At 45.3% G+C, this 25501-nt stretch overlaps 1 protein-coding gene across 5 annotated transcripts in view; it reads right to left on the bottom strand.

Annotated features, from left to right (window-relative positions):
• Window positions 1–25501, bottom strand: part of slc24a4b (solute carrier family 24 member 4b) — a 230289-nt gene that overhangs the window by 51460 nt on the left and 153328 nt on the right. For all 5 annotated transcript variants that reach the window (XM_078234253.1, XM_078234254.1, XM_078234255.1 and 2 more), the window contains exons 4-7: window positions 17676–17750; window positions 16072–16156; window positions 13460–13563; window positions 9043–9117 (exon numbers count right to left, since the gene is read on the bottom strand). In XM_078234253.1, the coding sequence (XP_078090379.1) occupies window positions 9043–9117; window positions 13460–13563; window positions 16072–16156; window positions 17676–17750 (339 nt within the window). The remainder of the gene's footprint in view (window positions 1–9042; window positions 9118–13459; window positions 13564–16071; window positions 16157–17675; window positions 17751–25501) is intronic.

Here is a 25501-nt window from a genome sequence, read left to right as displayed (position 1 = left end):
GAGGTACTCTCTAAGATTCCAGATACCTTTTTGATAGCTCGATACAAGAACACCCAGGTTTAAGCCGGTAGCAAAGACTTGTAGATTTGGAATTAGGGTATTTTGAAAAATGAGCTTTAAAACCAGGTGCGTCCAGAGCTGTGCGAAATGCGAACTTGATATTTTTATCATATAGGAAAATTAAAATAAGACATCGTACCACAAAAAGCATAAGAGTATGTTATTGAGAATTAACTAAACAAATAGGTACCTTTAAACAACCTATGGGAACCTTCTGCCCACGGTAGGACTGCAGATCTTAATGACAACAACCTAATATAATTCCATCTGCACTATTATTGAAGTGTGGTAACAGTGTGTTTGCATTACTGGACTTGTATTTCAAAGGCACAGGTTAATGCTCTTGGGTCCAGGGTTCGAATCCCACAATGGCAAATGGTGAAATATGAATTCAATAAAAATCTGGACTGATGATGACCACCGTCAATTGTTGTAAAAATCGATCTGATTCACTAATATCCTTCAGAGAAGGAAATCGGTCATGCTTACTTGGTCTGGCCAACATGTGATTCCAGACCCACAGCAAGATGGTTGGCTCTTATCTGTCCTATGAGATGGTCCAGCAAGCCACTTAGTTGTGGCAAACCTTTACAGAAAAGTCAAATAAGAATAAGGCTGGATAGACCACCATGCAACAACCTAGGTGCTGGAAAAGCCAAAAACACCTTTCCCAATGAAAAGAATGAAAATCTTATCTTTGCTTTTTTAATTCATTTGTGGGACTGGTTGGCCAGCATTTATTGCCCATACCCAGTTGCCCTTGAACTGAGTGGCTTGCTAGACCATTTCAGAGGGCACTTCAGAGTCAACCACGTTGCTATGGCTCTGGAGTCACATGTAGGCCAAACCGGGTAAGGACAGCAGGTTTCCTTCCCTAAAGGACATTAATGAACGAAATTGTTTTTTCCCACAATCAACGATGGTTTCATAAATAAAAGCAAATTACTGCAGATACTGGAATCTAAAAACAAAAGAGAAAATGCTGGAAAATCTCAGCAGGTGTGGCAGCATCCGTAGGGAGAGAAAAGAGCTGACGTTTCGAGTCCAGATGACCCTTTGTCAACTTTGACAAAAGGTCATCTGGACTCAAAATGTCAGCTCTTTTCTCTCCCTCCAGATGCTGCCAGACCTGCTGAGATTTTCCAGCATTTTCTCTTTCGGACAATGGTTTCATGGTCATCAGTAGATTCGTGCACTTTCTCCTGAGGCAGGCCGGACCAAGCCAGGACTTTTCCCGTCTCCCACTACCCACCTCTGAAGAGAACCCAACCAGCAGTCCCTTCTTCGAACTGCGGATAATCTCCATCACGTTATAAGATGCTACAACTGTGTTAAATGTGATCGACTGAGAAGAAGTGCGGCAGCTCAACACTGGGTATCCATGGGGCGGTGTGGGTCATAAACCAGGCCCGGGACGGGGTGGGGGGAACAAGGTGAAAAAGACCGGGTTGACCTTGGGGAGCCCAGGCTCAATTCGTGACTCTTTCCTTTGCCTTTTTCAGCAACACATCCACTCTCCATCTCAAGTGGTCATCTGGAAATCTGGAATGTCCAATGAGTGCTCCGCTCTGGAGCAAAGTCCCAGCGTTCAAGACCCAACTGAACTGGAGCAAGAATCCGAGTTGGTGCAGCTATTCATTTGGACCGAGTGCATTCTGGGTGATATAGTTCGCCCTTGGCCACACTCTCACCATCCAGTGCAGGCGCCAGCCCCCTAAGCGACTAGCCAACCCAAACAGCATTGCGGAGACGTTCAAAGGAAGCTGTCAGAAGGAAAAGCAGCACTGGTCTATAAACAGCCAGAGAGCATTGCTAAAAGCTGCTTAAGGTTGGTGTACTTCACATTACTATTTAATGATGAAGAATTAATGATTGAGACATACTTATCCAGTGACAATTAGCTGTTAACTACTGCAGAGAGAATTCAACAAAACGCAGCAACTAGATAGTGTCTTCTAGTAGAAATTTAAATTGGTAACAAAAAATTTGATTTTTAACAATCATCTTTGAAATCATCCGACATTTTGAATAATTAATTTAGTTCAAAAATATGTGTGTAGCATCTTATTGTAGGAGAGTTCATTCTAAACAAGGACAAAGGTATGGAAATTGATAGAATGACGTGCAGCTACAGCAGTGACCTCCTTTAGAGATATCAATAACGTGAGAAACAATGATCGTAATGTAAAAGCAGTTTGCAAACATCAAAATCTTGCTGTGATTAATCCACTGAAATTTCCACAGGGCGCTATTTGAGATTCAGGAGGCTGTTGTTCAACTCCAGGTCTATTTTTTCTAAAAGCTGCTTAAGGTTGGTGTACAGGCTGATTCCGGGAATGGCGGGACTGATGTATGAGGAGAGATTGACTGGGTTAGGATTGTTTTCGCTGGAGTTCAGATGAATGAGGGGGGATCCTCATAGAGACTTATAAAAGAGTGGTGAGCCTGTGGAATTCATTACCACAGAAAGTAGTTGATGCCAAAACACTGAATGTATTCAAGAGACGGCTGGATAGAGCACCTGGGGTGAATAGGATCAAAGATGATGGGGAAAAGGCAAGATTAGGCTATTGAGTTGGACAATCAGCCATGATCGTGATGAATGGCGGAGCAGGCTAGAGGGGCTGAATGGCCTCCTCCTGCTCCTATCTTCTATGTATGTTTCCATGTACTCCACGTTACTATTAAATTTATAAGAATTAATGATTGAGACATACTTATCCAGTGACAATTAGCTGTTAACTACAGCAGAGAGAATTCAACAAGACGTGGCAACTAGATAGTGTCTGCCAGTAGAAATTTTAATTGGTATTTTAACAATTATCTTTGAATTCATTCTACATTTTGAATTATTTAGCTTAAAAAAACAAAATACAGAACAGGAAGAATTAAGATCCTCGATTTGAACTAAAATAAAAAAGCAACTATACTTTCTTTCTGAGGCTTTGATATTCAATGTACTGTGTTACCTTTTTTTTAATTCGCTCCTGGAACTTGGGCATTGCTGGCAGGCCAGCATTTATCGCCCATCCCTAGTTGCCCAAGGACAGTTGAGAGTCAACCACATTGCTGTGGATCTGGAGTCACATGTAGGCCAGACCAGGTAAGGACGGCAGATTTCCTTCCCTAAAGTTCATTAGTGAACCAGGTAGGTTTTTCTGACAATTGACAATGATTTCATGGTCATCAGTAGATTCTTAATTCCAGATATTTTTTATTGAATTCAAATTCCACCATCGAACCTGAGTCCTCAGAATATTAGCTGAGTTTCTGGATTAATAGTCTAGTGATAATACCACTAGGCCATCACTTCCCCAAAGGACACCTGTCCTTCTCCCCACCAATTTGTTATTAGTGGTAATTTGAATTAGCTTTTGACGATTTGCGACTTTTATTTACTCAACTGAAGCACCAGGCTTTGAGAACAAGTAATTACTTTTGAACTCTGGTTCACTGAGCAGTGTATAGGGTGCCCCAGCTCAGCAACACTAGGTGTACTTAAAAATGTGATGCCAACCTGGTGAAGCTAGAGACTGCTTGGATGTTAAACAAGACCCAAATCAAGGGTGTCATGGAATATCCACTTTTCTTTAAAAGTGCAGCTCCAACAACACTGCAGAAATTTGACAAACTTGACTGGCACCCCATCTGGGCGTCCCCAGCTCCTCCATCTGCTCCGACCCGTCCCAGGGGGATTCCCACGGCAGGTTCACATCTGGGTGAACCTGTTGTAAACCATGCTGACATGACATCACATCGGTGTGGTTTCAATATCTGGCGAGGGGGCGGGGGTAATAATATTAAAATATGTTTAAATGAATGCGAATCTAGTTCACGCCCATTATGGATGTGAACCCGATGACATCGCTGGTGAGGGGCGGGGAAGATCCGAAATCACGACTTCACCATCAAAAACCGTGACTTCCGGATCTTGAGCACCCCCACCCCCCCTCCCCCAACCCTCACCTCCCACCAGCATTCTGACGGACAGCAGGAGTGGACTCCAGATCGCCCCTATTTTCTGCTGAACTGTACGCTTCCTTATGAATCAATGGTTCTAACAATATAGCTCAGTGCCAATGCTGCCATATGTCTGTGGTCTCAACTGGAGGTTGGCAGTTCCAGGATGTAGCCGACGCTATGGTATGAGAATGGAAGGTGCAAAGAGAAGCAAAGAAACAATCGTTTACTTTTAGAAATGAACAGACATTCATTCTCTTCTTAACGGATTAGCTCAGTGGCCTCCCTAGTGGTTTAAGGAGTTTGTACAATGAATCAATTTGGGCGGCACAGTGGCACAATGGTTGGCGCTGCTGCCTCACAGCGCCAGACACCTGGATTCAATTCCAGCCTCGGGTCACCGTCTGTGTGGAGTTTGCACGTTCTCCCCTTGTCTGCGTGGGTTTCCTCCCACAGTCCAAAGATGTGCGGGTTAGGTTGATTGGCCATGATAAATTGATCCTGGTGTTAGGGTGACTAGCAAGGGTAAATACATGGAGTTACAGGGGTAGGGCCTGGGTGGGATTGTTGTCGGTGCAGGCTCGAAGGGCCGAATGGCCTCCTTCTGCACTGTAGGGATTCTATAATTCTAATGATTCAGCCGCCCTGATAAGAAAAGTCTCGGTTTTGGTATTTTGTCCATGCTGCGCTCACAGTGGTGGCGAACGCACAATTGTTCAGGGTGCCCGTCACAGAGAGAGGGGAAACAAAGAGGATGGCTCTTCTTGGTCATCTTCCTGACAGCTCTGCTGGCATGTGATTCTTGTCTTGGAACAGGGTTAAATTCCCCACTGACAAACCGCCAGTTAGCGTGCCTAAGAACACTCAAAGTCAACAATCAGACTGCAAGAATGGCCACGTGGATGTGGTATCCAAAGATATTTCCAATGCGCTTTTGACTGGCTTGCCACACCTACCGGGACCAGAAAACCCCCAGCCGTTGACTCCGTTTCTCCCTTCACAGGCGCTGCCTGACCAGCTGAGCATTTCCAGCTTTTTAAAAAAAGTTTTTCTTCAAGTTTTTACCCCATTCAATAATTGACCTTTGATGTTCCTCCCAAAGGAGGGAATTCCTTTAAGGATAAGGAGTTTTCTGTGTATTATTTTTTCCGAAGAAATCGATTGAGGCAGTGGCAGGGAGCCAGCCTAACATCCATTTTGGGAAACTGATTTACTGATCCAATTATTCACAACCTCGCTGGATTTATTATACCAGCAGTTTGCTTCGAGTAAGATTGGCAATTTTCTTGTCATCTATTCCTTTCTCCGTAGCACAATTTATTTTCTATCAACAACTCTGGAGGAGGAAAAAAAACCCCCTTCAAATTCAAATTACAGAAAATGTTAGTTCCCGTGAGAAAAGCAGGAAGCTGCTATCCCGGTTTGACACAGAGCCACTTACTCTGGTCACTATAGCGACTGGGACACACTTTCATGTTACAGGAGATAGTACAAAGCAACTATAATTTCAAGGATAGACAGAGAATGCTGACAGGCCATTTCTATCAGAAACACTTACCTCCTGATGTGAGTTATTATCGTCTATCCGTGGACTGCCTATTGCTTTTCTAACTTACGGGGGATTTGTGAGGCTGATAGATGTTGATCTTTTGATAAAATTTGAACGCGAATATTGTTGCTCGAGATATTTGCTCCACTTTATGCATCCATCAAACCAGAAAGGCTACCGACCAGCTGGTTTGTCAAAACTGGACAAATTCCAGGTAAAACACCTCAGCTTTCAATTAGGCACTTGACAGCCTCCGGCCTCAGCAGTCCTTCAGCTGGTGGAACGCTAATTCAATTAATAAAAGCTGGAATATCAAGCTACAAAAAACATTTTGCATCATTCTTACTGCTCCCAGCTGCTTGTCACAATATTTCATCGCCATTTTAAGTTCCTTCTAGACCCATCTTTTGGGTTAAATTTTCGGTGAGGGATGGTGGCCCTGCCCAAAGTGTAAAAGGTCAAGGGTGAATCACCTCCACCCGGTAGGGTCACCTCACAACCATCGACTGCCTTATGGTTCTGCCCCATCGAAGAGGACTTTCCACTTCCAAAAGCTACCAGCCAAATAAATGGCGCCCACCACTGGGACTGCAGCCACTGGAGCCCGGATGAAGGTAAGGGTGAAGTTCTTTGCAGGCCCCAGTGAGAAGGGTGAATGGCCAGGGATGGTCGGGTAGGGAGGGGGAAACGAAGGGGGTGGATATCTTGTGAGGTGGGAAGGGGTTGGGGAGGGGAGAGGATTCTGTTTAACACAGGTTGCCCACATAGTAGGCACACCTCCTTGGCACAACATCAAAGTCATGGGACTTGGCACTGGCCTCCCGTGCCATTGGCAAATTCCCAGCGGCAACAGGTGGAGGCAGTTCAGGGCCCCAATTTGTTGATGGGCAAGTTGCACCACCCCTCCTGCCCTCAGTCCCTCCTGCTAAAATAGCCATGGGTAGGCCGTAGGCACAGTGCCATGACCATTGCACCTACCTAATTCTCCCCTTCCGCCCATCCATCTGCAAATCCACACCCATTGAGGACATTCATTTCCAGCCCTTGTGTTCATTCATTGCCTCATTATTATCCTGCATTTGCTTTGTCTCCGTTTTGTCTTTCAATCACTCCTATCCTCCTCCACCTTAGCATAGATCTTCCCTTTCTTCCTTGCCTAAATTTTAGGACATGGGTTTTTCAAAGAGGCAAAGAACAATACAGCATGGAAACAGGCCCTTCGGCCCAAACAGTCCATGCTGACCACGGTGCCATCACAGCTGGTTCCAATTGCCCCCGGTTTGGCCCATATCCCTCTAATCCTTTCCCACCCCTGCACTTATCCAAATGCTTTTTAAATGTTGCTGTTGTACCTGCCTCAACCACTTTCTCTGGCAGCTCATTCCATATACGCACCATCCTCTGCAATGAAGAAATTGTCCCTCAGGTCCCTTTTAAATCTTTCCCCTTCAACCCTCCAGTTTTCAATTCCCCTACCCTGGGAAAAAGACTATGTGTGTTCATCCTATCTATGCCCCTCATGATTTTATACACCTCAATAAGGTCACCCCTCATTCTCCAACGTTCCAAGGAAAAAAGCCCTAGCCTGGCCAACCACTCCATATAACTCAGGCCCACTAATCGTGGCAACGTCTCTTTATGACAATTGGCAATGGTTCCATGGTCATCATTAGATTTTCAATTCCAGAATTTTACTGAATTCAAGCTTCACCATCTGCCATGGTGGCATTCGAACCCAGGTCTCCAAATATCGCCTTGGGCCTCTGGAATACCAGTCCAGTGACAATACCACTATGCCACTGCCTCCCAATTGAACAGTGGAACAGGGTTAAGGGTCTAACTGGTCTCGGTCTGTTCCTAACTTGTTATGGCATCTATCTGAAACATTAACTCTGCTTCCCTCTCCACAGATGCTGAATGACCTTCTGAGTATTTCCAGCATTTTACGTTTGAACTCAGATTGACTTCATCCACAATATTTTGCTTTAGTGTAGACTACAATCGTTCCACAGATGCAAAGTTGGTAGTGATTAGTTTGATTACCTTTAAATTAGGATATAACAGCATAGAAGGAGGCCTTTCAGCCCATCACACCTATGCGCTGCAGAAGATCTATCCTCTAGCTCCCATTCATGGGGCCCTAATTGCCACCAAACTGTTCTCAATTATTCATCTTCCAAATATATGTCCACTTTCTGTTTAAAAGCCATCATGAGGTCGGAATTCTCCAGCCTTTCACGCTGGAGGGATTGTCCAGTCCTGCCGGCAGCACACCCCCGCCCGCGGGGTTTCCCGCCGGCATGGGGTGACGTCAATGGGAATTCCCATTGACTGTGGTGGGACCGGAAAATCCTGCTGCTGGCAAACAACGCGCCACCTCCTGTCAGCGGGAAACATACGGCTGGGAGGCTGGAGAATCTCACCCATCGTGAATTCTACTCCAATACTGTTTCTGGAAGAATATTCTTTGTGGGGGGGTGCGGGGGGGAGAATTAGTGACATACAACTGAACAACCAATTGGAAAAGAGACCTGCAATAATATTATCAAATAAAAGTATCACGGTAATCAGTAAGAATCACTGCTATGTCTCTTACACTATTACGTAGGGCCATGACTATCAATGACTTTGCATTACAATATGTTTGTATGAATGCCAATTACCTTATATTCAGTACAAATGCTAAACCAGGAGGCTGCAGGCAGAAGCTATTCTTGTCTGAATAGTTTCACGAGAGAGTATCGTTAACCTGAATTTAGCAAGCACTTTGCACATAAAGCATAAATGATCAAAGGTGAGAAAACTTCAAAAATATTACCAAAACAAGAGTCAGGCTTACAACCAACAGGGAAACAAAAGTGTTCATTAACTATCTTTATGCAGAGATAGAACTGACCACACAAAATTATTCCATCCCCTTTTCCATCTCCAGTGTCACAGCTTCCATTCAACTAACACTGCAACAAAATGCCTTTGTTGCTCTCTGCAATATAGTATGCTTGCAGAAGTGCGTGGGGGTGAAATCCATCTCATTTCCCCCCGTCCAGACCGTCCCCCCGACGGGTGTGATAACCCCCATGATCTGCATGCGGAAATCACTAATTGACCTCCCAGTTGGGTTCGTTGAATACGAGCTCCCTGGGGATTGGTAATCAGCCAACTTATTTCCAATACCGAGCCCTGTATAAAACAAGACCCTGAGAGGGTCCATTAACCGTTTAGTCTTGGTTGAGACCTGTGGTGTTCAATTCAGGCTTGTGGTTATTGTTTTATTTTCATTTTGTGCAATAAAAGCATGGTTCCTTCATAGCCGACTCCTAGAGTTATTATAATGGGATATAATTGAACCTGCTAATATAGCCCTAGATATGTATAGTTGCAACTAGTAATATACCACTTGAGAGTACTGGACTATCCGAAACCATTGACACATCATGCATTTACCGCTGTGCACGGTGCCCTTTATTACTTACCACAATAAGTAGAATCACCGATATGGTGTAGTATAATGAATCCCTGAACACGGACCACTGTGTCAGATACACAATCTGCAAAAGACAAAAATGAGGCGGCTGAAAAAGAAGCTGGGATTTCTCATGAGAACTTCTCACATTTTGTTCCTTTGGCTATCTCCTGGACATTTCAATCCTCGCGCTAATGCCCATGTGAGGGATTAGCATTCAAACCCCCACGGTTATAACTCCTCATCAAAGCTGCTGCAGATCATTCTTACTCATCGTACCTTTTTTAAAGTTTATTTATTAGTGTCACAAGTAGGCTTGTCTGCGTGGGTTTCTCCCGGGTGCTCCGATTCCCTCCCACAGTCCGAAAGACGTGCTGGTCAGACGCATTTTCCATGCTAGATTCTCCCTCAGTGTACCCGAACAGGCGCCAGAGTGTGGCGACTAGGGGATTTTCACAGTCATTTCATTGCAGTGTTAATGTAAGCCGATTTGTGACACTGATAAATAAACTTAAACAAATTGATAATATGACCTTTCTTTTGGCTCTACTGTGCCAGGTTTTACACAGGAAATTCAGGCCTGGATTTAAACGTCTTTATTCCCTCCCCCAGTTAATATGACCTAGCTACACAGTGGTTGTTACTATGTCTATCGACTGCTAGCTGAGAACAAGATACTGAGTAGAAGTTGGATAATTTCCAGACTCAGAATGAAACAAGCTCCTTATATGCTCAGCAAAGGGAGATAGATCATCATTGAGCCTGGCACAATGTATTGGAGAGTTAACATATCACAGGGTGATCTGATGTATTTTCAGGCTATAATTTCTCACGCTGGCATGTATTCCCTCGAGTTCAGTAGACTGAAGGATGATCTAATTGAGTTGTTTAAAATGATAAAAGAATTCAATTGGATGGGGTGACGAGAATCAATTTCCTCTGGTGGGGAAATCCAGAACAAGGCATCATAATCCCCGGGATCAGGAGCAAGAACAGGCTCAAGGTCCACTCCCAGGCCACTGTGTAACCCATCCTTACGGGTGACGATGGAGGCAGGCAGGCATGAAAACTTGTGTTGCCAGTCACTGTGCTTTAGCGGGTAGCCAATTACCAGGAACTAAAGGCCAATTAAGGCCCATTATCAGAGGCTGGCTAGAATTTTAAGTTGGCCCCTGGGTCCCCCACAGCAGGGGCTTTGAGGCCTCCCCAATGCCTTGTTGGGAAGGTTTCTCCCACCAGTCGTGGCTGGACGGCTGGGTCTATTTTTTAATTAAAATGTACTGAAGATTGGAAGGAAGGTGATCACAAATTGATGCAGCTCTCCTATACCTGAACCAAAAACTGTTGTTCCTTCCAACTGGTGGGCCTCATATTGGACTTACAGCTTCGAGAACCTGTCTGCTCTGGTCTTTAACCAGACAGTGAACCTGTCTGCTCTGGTCTTTAACCAGACAGTGAACCTGTCTGCTCTGGTCTTTAACCAGACAGTGAACCTGTCTGCTCTGGTCTTTAATCAGACAGTGAACCTGTCTGCTCTGGTCTTTAATCAGACAGTGAACCTGTCTGCTCTGGTCTTTAATCAGACAGTGAACCTGTCTGCTCTGGTCTTTAATCAGACAGTGAACCTGTCTGCTCTGGTCTTTAATCAGACAGTGAACCTGTCTGCTCTGGTCTTTAATCAGACAGTGAACCTGTCTGCCCTGGTCTTTAACCAGACGGTGAACCTGTCTGCTCTGGTCTTTAATCAGACAGTGAACCTGTCTGCTCTGGTCTTTAATCAGACGGTGAACCTGTCTGCTCTGGTCTTTAATCAGACAGTGAACCTGTCTGCTCTGGTCTTTAATCAGACGGTGAACCTGTCTGCTCTGGTCTTTAATCAGACGGTGAACCTGTCTGCTCTGGTCTTTAATCAGACAGTGAACCTGTCTGCTCTGGTCTTTAATCAGACGGTGAACCTGTCTGCTCTGGTCTTTAATCAGACGGTGAACCTGTCTGCTCTGGTCTTTAATCAGACAGTGAACCTGTCTGCTCTGGTCTTTAATCAGACGGTGAACCTGTCTGCCCTGGTCTTTAACCAGACAGTGAACCTGTCTGCTCTGGTCTTTAATCAGACAGTGAACCTGTCTGCTCTGGTCTTTAATCAGACAGTGAACCTGTCCTCAGACCACTAATTGAGCAATTTGGGGAAATTCTTTGCTGGGTCACTGTTCCTCATATATTGAGGGGTTGTGACCTCTATTTGACCCTAACATTTGGGCCCTGATGTCCGTGGGGAAATTCCTGCCCTGTGTTCCAATAAAATTAGAGCTAGGTCACACAGGAGTGAATCCAGGAGCCACCTCTTCCCAAGAAGCATTGCTGAAATCTGGAGCTGTCTTCCCTACAATTCTGTGGTTGCCGGGTCAACTGAGATTGTTAGATTTTCTTAGGTGTGGGTATCAAGGAGTCTGGAACAAAGGTGGTCAAATGCCTTTGAGATACAGATTGGCCATGATCTAATTGCTGTAACAAGCTCAAAGAGCCGAATGGCCTGACACTGTGACTATGTTCATATGGTGACTTTACTGACCATGTGGTCAGTGGCAGCTGTTAATGCTAAACTATTCCGCGGTGGCAAAGATTGGGCTGCTCTTATACCCTCATGACCAAGACCAGATAGGCAGTCAAAACGCCTGGAAGAAGGTGGTCACAGCTTAATCCGTAGCTCAGGGAGGAGGGCACAAAAAATGTGTTGTAATGACTTCAGTCAAGCCATTGAGGTTGGCTTATTGGGGCATGAACTTCCTGATTTAAGGATCCAATTGATGGGCCAATCAGGGAGTCTTTGCCTTGTACTTGACCACGAGTGTCAGTTTCTCTGGCTCCCCCTGAGGGATTTTGATGAAGGGACTTCTGCCTCCGAAGACTTATTGTATGTATAAAGAAAGAAAATAAGATAATTTTCCATGCTGATGAAAAGTATTCAAATCAAAAAGCAACCAGCAGATGTCAGCAGACCTTCCCTTTCAGAGTGGTGGGGGTGTAGGGGTGAGGGAAGAATTAGGAGGATTTGGTTTTTGAGACGCAACTGGCCTCCAGGGTGTCGATAACAGGATTTCTTGTCTCTGGATGAGCTACTTATCCGGAATGTTGCACACAGAAAATAGAATTTTGCAGACCTTAAGTGGATGGTTGATTGAATGGACCGGTTTGCAGTCTCTCACACACAAACGTGTCCCATTCAGCAATCAACTACACATGTACTTTAATCCAACTGGTCAGAAATGACCTTTACAGGTGAATAATATCATGCCATGCAGCATAAATATTTTAGGAAGCACCATTTCCCAGCACCGACTACTGACAACCACCCCAGAGATGAAGTGGGAAGAAGGAACTCAGTAATATCGAAGCCAGAGCTATGCACATCACATTTGACTGACTGAGATGAGCAAATACAAAGCCAGGTGGTATTTGCCCATTAAGGGAATGTATTTTTAACATATGATCTCAAATTCTCCGGACAAGTTATTTAATCAGGTAATTTATCCCTTGTGGGTTTTGCCCATTTAATCTGCTTGATTAATGCACCAATTTAGTCTGGCTCATAATCTTTTTGCTTCATTTTTTTGTATACACTAATATTGTTAACAAATACTTCAAACTGGAAAAACTTTAGTTTGCTTTCTGAAGCGATGATGGTTCATATCTTCACCAGCTTTACCTCTGTGACATTGCCCATTTCCATTCCACCGCATAGAATCATACAATCCCTGCAGTGCAGAAGGAGGCCATTCAGCCCATCGAGTCTGCACCGACTGCAATCCCACCCAGGCCCTATCCCCGTAACCCCACGCATTTACCCTAGCTCGTCCCCCTGACACTAAGGGGCAATTTAACATGGCCAATCCACCTAACCCGCACATCTTTGGACAGTGGGAGGAAACCGGAGCACCCGGAGGAAACCCACGCAGACACGGGGAGAATGTGCAAACTCCACACAGACAGTGACCCAAGCCGGGAATCGAACCCGGGTCCCTGGCACTGTGAGGCAGCAGTGCTAACCACTGTGCCACCCGTGCCACCCATACCCCAGGTAGCACAATGCTGCAAGGAAAGGTTAAACAAAAAGAAACAGTTTCCAAAATATGAGATAGACTGCTAAGGCAAAGAGTGAAACAGCTGAAGGAGAATCAGCCCCCCCTTCCGCCCTACGATGGATACATACTGGGTTATCTGGCAGGCACTGGTGATATAGTACACACACCGGCCTATCCTTTTGCAGATTGAGTATCCTTGCACTGATCTCATCAACTGGAGAATGTAGCATTAGAATGTAGCATTAGACCTCGCCGCACATGAACCCAGCGCGACTGTGGCCCATCGATTATCAGGAAAATTAATGTTATTGTTCTGTATTATTTTCTTAGTATTTCAGTTGGACTGACCTGCCCTCCGAAGATTCCACACACACCGATGATACATAATATGTTAAATACCGCGGAGCCAACAATTGTTCCAACCCCGACATCTCCGTGGGTGATAAAGACACCTGCAAGGAACGTAAAAGAGTTGTGTTATATCGGATCCACATTCCTGGCTTTCATTACAAGAACGTTTGAAACGACGGCTCCTCCTGTGGGGATCTGAGTGATTGCTGGGCTGATGGGGTCACGCCCATCGGTTGGAGATCCAAAGGAAGAAGATCCCCCCCCCCCGCAATCAGTTCTGTGGGGTGGCCTGATGGAATCAAGTTTTTTATAGAATTATAGAATCCCTACAGTGCAGAAAGAGGCCATTTGGCCCATCGAGCCTGCACCGGCAACAATCCCAGGCCCTATCCCTGTAACCCCACATATTTACCCTGTTAATCCCCTGACACGAAGGGGCAATTTTGCATGACTAATCAACCTAACCTTCACATCTTAGGAGAAAACCGGAGTAAACCCACGCAGACACAGGGAGAATATGCAAACTCCACACAGACAGTCACCCGAGGCCGGAATTGAACCCGGGTCCCTGGCGCTGTGAGGCAGCAGTGCTCGGCGCTGTGAGGCAGCAGTGCTCGCCACTGTGCCATCGTGTTACGTGATGGTATTTTGTTATAGTGACAGATGTGATAATTTCTTAGTGTTAAGTAAATAGGAATGTCCCAAAAATGGTTAACTTGCTGTTAAAGGCTGCTTCAAGACGTGTAATAGCAATGAATTGACACATTACTAGCTATTAAGGCTCTGTATTTAGCTGTTGTAATGCTTTCACAGAAGGGTTAAGTAAGTGCACCAGACCACCACAAATGTTTTAGCAGCCTCACTGCAGGAGATTTACTGAAAACTGCAGGCGAAATTTGAACTCACTCAAAACGCATGTACTGACACAGATTTAAAAGTGGGCCCAGTTGAGGAATCTAGCAATGAAGAACCTTTTTTATTCTAACTCACTGAAACAAAATAAAGAACTAACTTGCATTTATAACTCTTTGCACGGCTTCGGGAAGTCTCGATAAGAAGTATACTTCACTGTTATAATGTAGGAAACCACATAGGTAATTTACAGACAGCAAGGTTAGTTGTATAGACCGCTATGAAATATATGACTAGATAATCTGTTTCTATAGGTGTCAGCTTAGTAAGGAAGTTTCCACTTAGTAAGGAAGTTAAAACTAGAGGACACAGCCTCAAAATAAAGGGGGGTCGGTTTAAGACAGAGTTGAGGAGGAACTTCTTCTCCCAGAGGGTGGTGAATCTCTGGAATTCTCTGCCCACTGAGGTGGTGGAGGCTACCTCGCTGAATATGTTTAAAGCGCGGATGGATGGATTCCTGAGCGGTAAGGGAATTAAGGGTTATGGGGATCAGGCGGGTAAGCGGTACTGATCCACGTCAGATCAGCCATGATCTTATTGAATGGCGGGGCAGGCTCGAGGGGCTAGATGGCCTACTCCTGCTCCTATTTCTTATGTTCTTATGAGTGGGTGGTACGGTGGCACAGTGGTTAGCACTGCTGCCTCACAGCACCAGGGACCTGGGTTCAATTCCCAGCTTGGGTCACTGTCTGTGTGGAGTTTGCACATTCTCCCTGTGTCTGTGTGGATTTCCTCTGAGTGCTCCCGTTTCCTCCCACAGTCTGAAAGATGTGCTGGTTAGGTGCACTGACCTAATCAGGCGCTGGAGTGTGGCGACTGGGGGAATTTCACAGTAATTTCATTGCAGTGTTAATGTAAGGCTACTTGTGACACTAATAAATAAACTTTAACTTTTAAACTTAAAAAAAGTGGAATCCACATCCTCCTCATTGCTAAATCGATCAGTAATATTAATGGAAACTCTTTTACTTGTGACTAATAAATAAACTTTTAACATTAAGGGGTTGACACTGGTCAGGATATCAGGAGAACTCCAATAACCTGAGAATTTTAATCTTATTGACATGAGCAGGTACGGTCCTGTTTTAGCACCTCATCTAAAGGAAAGCAGCACTCCTTCAGTATGGCACTGAAGTGTCCGGCTAGATTATTCACTAGTCACTAGAATGGGGCTTGGATTCACAACATTCGGACTCAGAAACAGGACTAAATTAAATGGGGCACTGTGGTCCTTGCACCCCCTAAACCCCACCGTGTCACCCCTTCCCCCGAGGGCAGTGGTGGTGGGGGGGGTGAGTGGGAGCCCACCCGCCCACCCCCACCCAGAGGACAAAGGGCTACCCCTGCAGTCTAATGGCCAATTGGCCATTATTCAACCAGAGTTTCGGGGGAATCCATGTCACGGCCTGGAATTTCGACAAGGCAGGGTGCGGGAGTTGGGAAAATTCCCACCTCTGCTCGCCCACCTCAGGAGAAAAGTGCCCATAAAAGGTGGTATCTTCATTGCCAAGGGGATGGTGGGGGCAGAGGCGGGCTAGTGTCAGGCCGGCTGACCTGGGAGGCAACCGGTGGGCAGTGGGGTGGGGGGGGTGGGGGTGCAGTTGTTTTAAAAGGCCCATCTCAGTGCTGTGGGACTTTGTCTCCGTTAAGATAATATATTAGATGGTACATTAACTGCGAGGCGTGCGCAACATTACCAATAACTGAAGCAAACAGTTCAGGTGCCGAACTTCCAGCTGCCATGAATGTGGCACCAGCTACATCTTCACTCAGATGTAATCTCTGTACAAAAAAAAGGAAAGAGACCATTTACAGGATATTGGAAATACCTCCAGGCAAATTCTATCAGTCCTATCGTTTTTAGAATGGTTTGAACCACACTCGTTTTTCAAGAAGTCCCTGGTCACATTAACTTGAATACTAAACACGTAAGTCATTTTCTCAATGAGTATTTTTATTTTCTGTTTCACTAAACACTTTGCAGGTCAATCACTCTGATTATGAGTGTTTAATTCAACTCTCTGAATTATTAGAGCCTGTCTCACTCATACTGGAGTTACACCTCACCCTAGTGTCTGAATCAATTAATACTGGAGTTACACCTCACCCTCGTGTCTGTGTCATTCATACTGGAGTTACACCTCACTCTAGTGTCTGTGTCATTCATACTGGAGTTACTCCTCACTCTAGTGTCTGTCTCATTCATACTGGAGTTACTCCTCACTCTAGTGTCTGAATCAATTAATACTGGAGTTACACCTCACCCTCGTGTCTGTGTCATTCATACTGGAGTTACTCCTCACCCTAGTGTCTGTCTCATTCATACTGGAGTTACACCTCACCCTCTGAATATTTTTAATAATAAGTGTGATTCTTACCAAATGAAGCCAGAGCAACATTCTGAAGATACATAAAATTAGCAAAACAAAGTCCGTGAGACTAGGGCTTACTGGTAAAACCTGGATAAAAGCAAAATACTGTGGGTGCTGGAACCTGAAACAAAAATAGAAAATGCTGGAAAATCTCAGCCGGTCTGACAGCATCTGTGGGGAGAGAATAGAGCCAATGTTTCGAGTCTGGCTGACTCTTCATCAGAGCTAAGAGCAAAGAGAATCAGACGAGATTCATACAATGGGGTTTGGGGGGGGGGGGGGGGGGGTGGGGGGGTGTCCTTTAGCAATCTATACCTCTGTTCTGCCATTCACATATTCTGATCACTTGATGGACACTTTTAACAACTTTCTTAGCCTTCTTCATCATCATTTACATTGGCTTTTTCCAATTACAGCCCCCCCCCCCACCCCCCACTCCACCCTCATTGTATGAATCTCGTCTGATTCTCTTTGCTCTTAGCTCTGATGAAGGGTCAGCAAGACTCGAAACATTGGCTCTATTCTCTCCCCACAGATACCGTCAGACCTGCTGAGATTTTCCAGCATTTTCTGGTAAAACCTGGCGTGTGTCATAGATCTCATCACTACTTCGGGACAGCTGGAAAGCCATGGTGTGGCTGAGTCTTTCCTTCAATTATGTTTGGAGCAGACTGGTTTGGTAGTTCTATAGGTTCACACAGTGCTCTAGAACATTGAGAGTGTGCTGTAAATCCATGAGATCAAGCTGTACTTCACACATCTCATCAGAACTGCGAAAGCAGATTCTATTTGCACTCAGCCCATTCTGAGTAAAATAGGCAAATACACACTCCAACTGAGTTCATTTTACTGCTGAACAAATGTTTCATGTTTTCTGCAAGTTTCACACACCACTTTTGTCAATGTCAAATAAATGCCCTTTAACGTACCTCACATATTTTTTCTAAAGCTGGAACAAAGAAATCGTCACAAATTATCGCCAGTGCATAAAACATGTAGACAGCCTGTGAAGAGAAAAGAACAAGTGTCACTCATTTGTTCCCCAAAATGTTCGTTTTTCCGACATTCATCGCTCCCTCCTCCCCGCAAATTCCTTGTATCCCGAAGACAGAATTGTCTAGTCAGTGGCATTCACCATGCAAAACATTCATGTTATCCTCATACGCGGGCAACAGGAGGGGGCATCTGCTGGGGGGAACTGAGATGAGAACTTGTAATGACAAACTATACTACTCTGAAAACATTCCAGCCAGTTGACTGGTTTAAGAGCCATGCCAGTTATCAAACAAGGCAGAAAGAATTGATGGGCTGCGTACTTAATTGCATGCTATGTTATTTTTTAATTCACTCGTGGGACATGGGCACCACTGACTGGGCCAGCACTTATTGCCCATCCCTTGGAGGGCAGTTGAGAGTCAACCACACAGTTGTAGCTCTGGAACCATGTATAGGCCAGGCCAGGTAAGGACGGCAGCTTTCCTTCCCTAAAGGACATTAGTGAACCAGATGGGTTTTTACGACAATCGACAACGGTTTCATGGTCATCAGTAGATTCTTAATTCCAGATTTTATTAATTGAATTCAAATTCCATTCCATCTGCCGCGGCAGGGTTCGAACCCGGGTCCCTAGAACATGAGCTGAGCTTCTGGATTATTAATCTAGCGATAATACCACTAAGCCATCGCCTCCACAAGTGGAATTAAGAATCTACGGATTACCATGAAACCGTTGTTAATTGTTGTAAAAACCCATCTGGTTCACTAATATTGTCGGCACGGTGGCACAGTGGTTAGCACTGCTGCCTCACAGGGACTCAGGTTCGATTCCTGGCTTGGGTCACTGTCTGTGTGGAGTTTGTACGTTCTCCCCATGTGTTTCCTCCGGGTGCTCCGGTTTCCTCCCACTGTCCGAAAGACATGCTGGTTAGGTCCATTGGCCATGCTAAATTCTCCCTCAGTGTACCTGAACAGGCACCGGAGTGTGGCAACTAGAAGATTCTCACAGTAACTTCATTGCAGTGTTAATGTAACCGACTTTTGACTAATAAATAAACTTTAACTTTAAAGTTTTTCAAGCTTTAAATGAAAACCTTTCTGCTTCGGTTGGTAGTTACCAATAGAATTGATCAACTTGTTGCAATTCAGAGAATTCCCTCTACATGGTTTTGTACATTCTGAGCTACAAAACCCCTAAAATCTCCTCTGGGAGTTGGAGTGTTTGCCCCCAATGCCACCCACCTCATCATTGTGATGACTGTTATTGTCGCCCTCTGGATTGATGCACATTGAAGGAAAAGACTCAGCTTTTAAGATATGAAGGAAGTATTTCAATTCACAGCAGACAGTCACTGAACTGGAGAGAGCTGACTGTCTGAAAATGTTCTCCAGTTTCCAGCCGCAACTTGAACAGGAGACTGGTAAAACCCCAAGAGAAACAACCCATACGGCTGAAAACTGTGGGATGCAGGGAGGATCCACATGGAGTTGTGTGGCCTAGATATTTTTACAATAGTACTCTTCAGTGAACAAGCAAGTATTTATTCCGAATAATGACAGCCAAAGAATATTATGTCACACCCTTATATAGCATTGCATGCGTATGCTATAAACATTTTTACAGTTATCTTTCAGGTCATTGAGTGTCTTTAAGACAGAGATAGATAGGTTCTTGATTAATAAGGGGATCAGGGGTTATGGGGAAAAGGCAGGGGAATGGGGATGACAAAAATATCAGCTATGATTGAATGGCGGAGCAGACTCGATGGGCCGAGTGGCCTAATTCTGCTCCTATGTCTTATGGTCTTTAGAGTATTTTCAAAGACAAGATACATCACCAGCAACTTTGGTAGTCTCACAGGAGTTGGTTAGTCGCCTCTGCTAGAAATCCCAAGAGCAGCCAAACTACTTTAGCATTTGTCAGCATTTTACTTTTGGTGAGGAGGAATGATGCTGGCTGCTGTCTTTGAGAATTGACAGCCTTCCCTATTAAGTATAGTTTTCATTCTGCGAAGATACTTAAAATTGTTGATTCCTTCAGTTTTTTATTTATTTGTCACAAGTAAGGCTTATATTAACATTGCAATGAAGTTACTGTGAAATTCCCCTAGTCGTCACACTCTGGCGCCTGCCCAGGTCAGCCAGTGCATCTAACCAGCACGTCTTTCAGATTGTGGGAGGAAACTGGACCACCCACAGGAAGCCCACGCAGACACGGGGGGAACATGCAAATTCCACACAGACAGTGACCCAAGCCGGGAATCGAACCCAGGTCCCTGGCGCTATGAGGCAGCAGTGTTAAGCACTGTGCCACCGTGCCGCACGTGGTCCTTATCCTCATAGAATCATAGCAACCCTACAGTACAGAAAGAGGCCATTCGGCCCATCGAGTCTGCACCGACCACAATCCCACCCAGGCCGTACCCCCATATCCTTACATATTTACCCACTAATCCCTCTAACCTACGCATCTCAGGACACTAAGGGGCAATTTTAGCATGGCCAATCAACCTAACCCGCACATCTTTGGACTGTGGGAGGAAACCGGAGCACCCGGAGGAAACCCACGCAGACACGAGGAGAATGTGCAAACTCCACACAGACGGTGACCCAAGCCGGGAATTGAACCCAGGTCCCTGGAGCTGTGAAGCAGCAGTGCTAACCACTGTGCCACCCATAAATCCATAAATTTCTTTGGGGCCTTAAAATGAGCCAACTGGTTTATTTTATAGCCTGCTGTAGTCCAGGTATTTTGACAGCACTGCTTTGTGGAATTTATACCAATCAGCCAAAAAGATGCACATTTTCATTTCATACCTTTCTTGACTAGACTGCTGAGTTACTCAAACATGGTTGGCCTTGTAATCCGCTGTTAGTTTCTTTCTGTGTTTTATGGTGACAGCAACGTGTGCTCTGTTTATTTGTACAAGCTAAACTATGTGACCAAAAGTTGAATAATCTAAACAAAGGTCCTTTTTTAATGACTTCGTTTATCACTTCTCCCAAAATTAAAATGCGGCGGACTGGAAAATAGTGTCATTTCAGCTCAGCAGTAATTGGGCAGGGTTGCTATGCAGTTATCATTGCAAGTGTCTGGATGCCTCTGCGTTTGAAAATCATGCAGCACGGTGGCACAGTGGCTAGCACTGCTGCTTCACAACGCCAGGGATCTGGGTTCGATTCCGGCCTTGGGTGACTGTCTGTGTGGAGCTTGCACATTCCCCCCCCGTGTCCGTGTGGATTTCCTCCGGTTTCCTCCCACACTCCAAAGATGTGTGGGTTCGGTTGATCGGCTATTGCCCCTTAGTGTCCCAGGATGTGTAGGTTTGGGGAATTAATGGGGTAAAATATATGGGGTTACGGGGATTGGGCCTGAGCATGATGCTCTGGACAGTCGGTGCAGACTCGATGGGCCGAATGACCTCCTTCCGCACTATTGGGATTCTACCCAATGATGCAACGAGGCCGCAAAATTCAGTAAGACACAAAAATAAGTGTGGGAACTTCAGCATACGATTAACTCACAGCCGTTGCTTGCAAGGAAGGCAGCACACAAAATTGTGAGAAGGTAGCTGCTCTTAATGCTAGCCTGCGTCACCTAAACGGGAGATGCATTTTGACCTCAACAGGAGCTGGGGAGGTTGGGGAAGAGTGTACAGGGAGAACACACAGCAAGGGTCTGGGCGGGTGAGGGAGAGGTCCTCTATCAGAGGAACAAAGAAAATTACAGCACAGGAACAGGCCCTTCAGCCTTTCAAGCCTGCACCGACCAGGCTGCCCGACTGAACCAAAATAAAGAACAAAATTACAACAGGATAAGGAGGCCCTCCACATAGGCACTACAAAGGCAGTGGAGGCAGGCTGCCACCATCCTATTGTAATATTAGTGATGGCCGCGTAGCAGAAACCAGGGCCTGCAGCAGGGTTGAAACCATCGAAGATGAGGACGTGCTGGTGTCCCGTTCACTTTCTCCCATCCTGCTTTCCCAATCAGTCTACAACCTCTTTGGATTTACATGTGAAAATGGTCCAACTCCCCTGAATGAATGCTCCAGGGAACCTAGGGAAGCATTAAAGGAACGCACACCTTATGACGCTGACCTCCATTTTTACTCCTGGAAGCTTGCAACCATTATGAAAGATGGCACCTCCGACAGTGCAGCCATCTCGGTTTCCAGGTGCAAGGGCCAAGAAAATAACTCCTGAAAGGTTTCTCTTCCGGTTAAGTTGAGGTATTTTAGTGCTGGAGAAGGTAACACTTACCCCGCTGTAGATACACAGCGTCAGTGACAAACATTCCTCAGTCAGGACCAGCACAGCCAGATACAAATTAAAACTCACACCACACTGGACAGGCATTGTTCAGTCGTCTAAATCTCTGAAAAAAAAGCATGCTATCGTACCAATGTAACCTTTACTGATTCCCAAGTTAGCCAATTCGGGGAACTGCTGGAGTAAAGTTTTAATTTCTTACCTGCCCAGGGGCAGTTTTCAACTCTGAGTTCATGCTTACATGAGGGTTAATATTGCGAAGCTCTACACCTGGCATGGAGTCTTTTTTATTTTAGTCACTCATAGGATGTGAGGGTCACTGGCAAGGCCAGTGTTCATTGCCCATCCCTAACTGTCCTTGAGAAGGTGGTGGCGAGCTGCCTTCTTGAACTGCCGCACTCCATCTGAGATCAATATGTCCACAGCCTCACAGTTAGGAAGGGAGTTCCAGGTCTTTAACGCAGAGAGGGTGAAAGATATCGCTCCAAATCAGAATAGTGTGAGGTTTGGAGGGAACTTGCCAATGGTGGCGTTCCCATGCATCTTCCTTGCCCATCTAGATCGGATAGATTATGGGTGAGGTTCTGTTGATGGAACCTTGGTGAATCTTCTGCAGGATACACACTTCTTTCATTGTGTGCCAGTGATAGAGGGAGTGGATGTTTAAGGCGGTGGATGGAGTATTGATCAAATGGGCTACTTTGCCCTTGATGGAGTTGAGCTTCTTGAGTAATGTTAGAGTTACACTCATTCAGACGAGTGGAGAATATTCCATTAAACTCCTGACTGTTGTCTTGTGAACAGGCTTTGGTGAGGGGTCAGGAGGCGAGTTACTTACCACAGAAGTCTCAGCCTCTGACCTGCTCTTGTAGTCACAGTATTTATATGGCTGGTCCAGTTAAGTTTCTGGTCATTGGTAACTCCCAGGCTGTTGAAAGTGCAGGATTCACCAAGGGAAATAATAACATCAAGCGAAGGTGGTTCATTCTGTCTTGTCGGGGATGATTAATGCCTGGAACATGTGTGGTCAATTATTAATCCAAACCTGAACGTGGTCCAGGTCTTGTTGCATGTGGACACAGACTGCTTCAGTACCTGAAGCGTTGGGAACGGTGCTGAACATTGCGCAATCATCAGCGACCATCCCCACTTATGATTTTTATGATAGAGGGAAGGTCATTGATGAAACAGCTGGAAATGGGTGGACCGAGAACACTGCCCTGAGGAACACCTGCAACGATGTCCTGGGGCTAAGATGATTAGCTTCTAAGGAGCACAACCATCTTCCATTGTGCTGGGTATGACCCCAGTAAGAGTTTTAGCAACACCAGGTTAAAGTCCTACAGGTTTATTTGGTAGCAAATCTAGAGCAGATATCCACTCCATCTGACGAAGGGGCAGGGCTCCGAAAGCTAATGGCATTTGCTAACAAATAAACCTGTTGGACTTTAACCTGGTGTTGTTAAAACTCTTACTGTGTTTACCCCAGTCCAATGCCGGCATCTCCACATTATGACCGCAACCAATGGAGAGCTTTTTCCTTGATTCCAATCAATGTTGCTAGGGCATCTTGATGCCACACTCCACCAAATGGTGCCTTGATGTCAAGGGCAGTCACCCTCACCTAGCTGAAGTCAGTTTCAAATTAGAATGGCAATGTTTTAGTCCGAGCTCTGCTGCAATATTTGGTGCTAGCAGGGCCCTATGAGACATCTTCAAATCACCCAAGATCATTTCAAGTTGGCTAGTGAGGGAAATGAAAGCTTTGCATTTCTAAGTGCCTTTTACAGCCTCAGGATATCCACTAACAGCCACTGAAATGCTTTTTTTGAAGTGTATTCGTTTGTTCATAATGTAGAAAATGCAACAGCCAATTTCCACAACAAGCTTCCCCATACAGAAATGGGCCAATGATCAGATAAGGAGAGGCAGTGGCGAAGTGTATTGTCACCGGACTAGTAATCCAGAGACCCAGGATAATGCCCCGGGGAACCGGGTTCAGCAGATGGTGAAATTTGAATTCAATAACAAAACTTGAATTAAAAGTCCAATGATGACCATGAAACCATTGTCAATTCTCGTAAAAGCCCATCTGGTTCACTTTAGGGAAAGAAATCTGTCATCCTTCCCTGGTCGGGCCTACACCTGACTCCAAATGTGGTTGACTTTTAAATGCCTGCAGAGATGGGCAATGAATGCTGGCTCAGCCAGCAATGCCCACATCCCACGAACGAATAAAGAAAGTCTAATTCACTGATCAGCCATGGTTGAATGGCGGAGCAAACTTGATGGGCTGAATGATCTAATTCTGCTCCTATATCTTATGAGCTTATGATGCTGGTTGAGGGATAGATATTCACCAGGACACGGGGAGAGCTCCCTCGATCTTCTTTGAAGCTGTGCCACTAAATCGTTTATACCCCCGTGGGAGGGCAGACTGCATTTGGGATAAAAGATGGCATCTCTGGCAGTGCAGCACATCCCATGTACTGCAATGGAGCTTCAGCCTAGATTCTCTCAACTGTCCGGAGTGCAGTTCGAACCTGCTACCTTCTAACAGTGTTAGTAAGGCTGAAGAAGAACATTTTCACCCTGTCAGTATCTGCTTGAATCATATTCAGGTCCCCGGGATGAAAGACAGCAACCATTGTCCAGTTCCTCAGAAAGACAATTTACTTTAAGATAAAGGCAAAATACAGAAATAAAAACAGAAAATGCTGGAAAATCTCAGCAAGTCTGACAGCATCTGTGAAGAGAGATCAGGGCCAATGCTTCGAGTCTGGGTAAACATGACTTGAAACATTGGCTGTATTCTCTCTTTATAGATGCTGTCAGACCTGCTGAGATTTTTAGCATTTTCTGTTTTTGTTGTTGAAGACAATTTATATTGTCTCTTCCACCTTCAGCGGCACACTGGCACAGTGCTTAGCACTGCTGCCTCACAGCCCCAGGGACCCAGGTTCGATTCCCGGCTTGGGTCGCTGTCGGTGTGGAGTTTGCACATTCTCCCCGTGTCTGCGTAGGATTCCTCCCATTGTCCAAAGATGTGCAGTTTAGGTGGATTAGCCATGCTAAATTGCCCCTTGGTGTCAGGGGGACTAGCTAGGGTAAATGTATGGAGTTGTGGGGATAGGGCCTGGGTGGGATTGTGGTCGGTGCAGACTCGATGGGCCAAATAGCCTCCTTCTGCACTGCAGATTCTATGAAAGACAAATAATTCCAAATTAAACCATTTTGTTGGCTAACTGATCTAGAAACTGTTAATGGAGCGTTGGCATCAGCCAGCTTATTGCAGTTTTTATTGAGAAGTTCCATCAAGTCACTCATGGTGAAGTATTTCATGCTCATTTTTCAAGGAACGTTTTCAAGGAACAAATACTGGGTGTCCTTGATAGGTATGTCCCTGTCAGGCAGGGAGGAAATGGCCGAGTGAGGGAACCATGGTTCACGAAAGAGGTGGAATGTCTTGTGAAAAGGAAAAGGGAAG

The sequence above is a fragment of the Mustelus asterias genome, chromosome 18, assembly GCF_964213995.1.
Source record: "Mustelus asterias chromosome 18, sMusAst1.hap1.1, whole genome shotgun sequence".
In the NCBI taxonomy this organism is placed as follows: domain Eukaryota; kingdom Metazoa; phylum Chordata; class Chondrichthyes; order Carcharhiniformes; family Triakidae; genus Mustelus; species Mustelus asterias.
The sequence above is the reverse complement of the archived record's forward strand: the minus strand, read 5'-3'. Positions and strand labels throughout refer to the sequence as shown.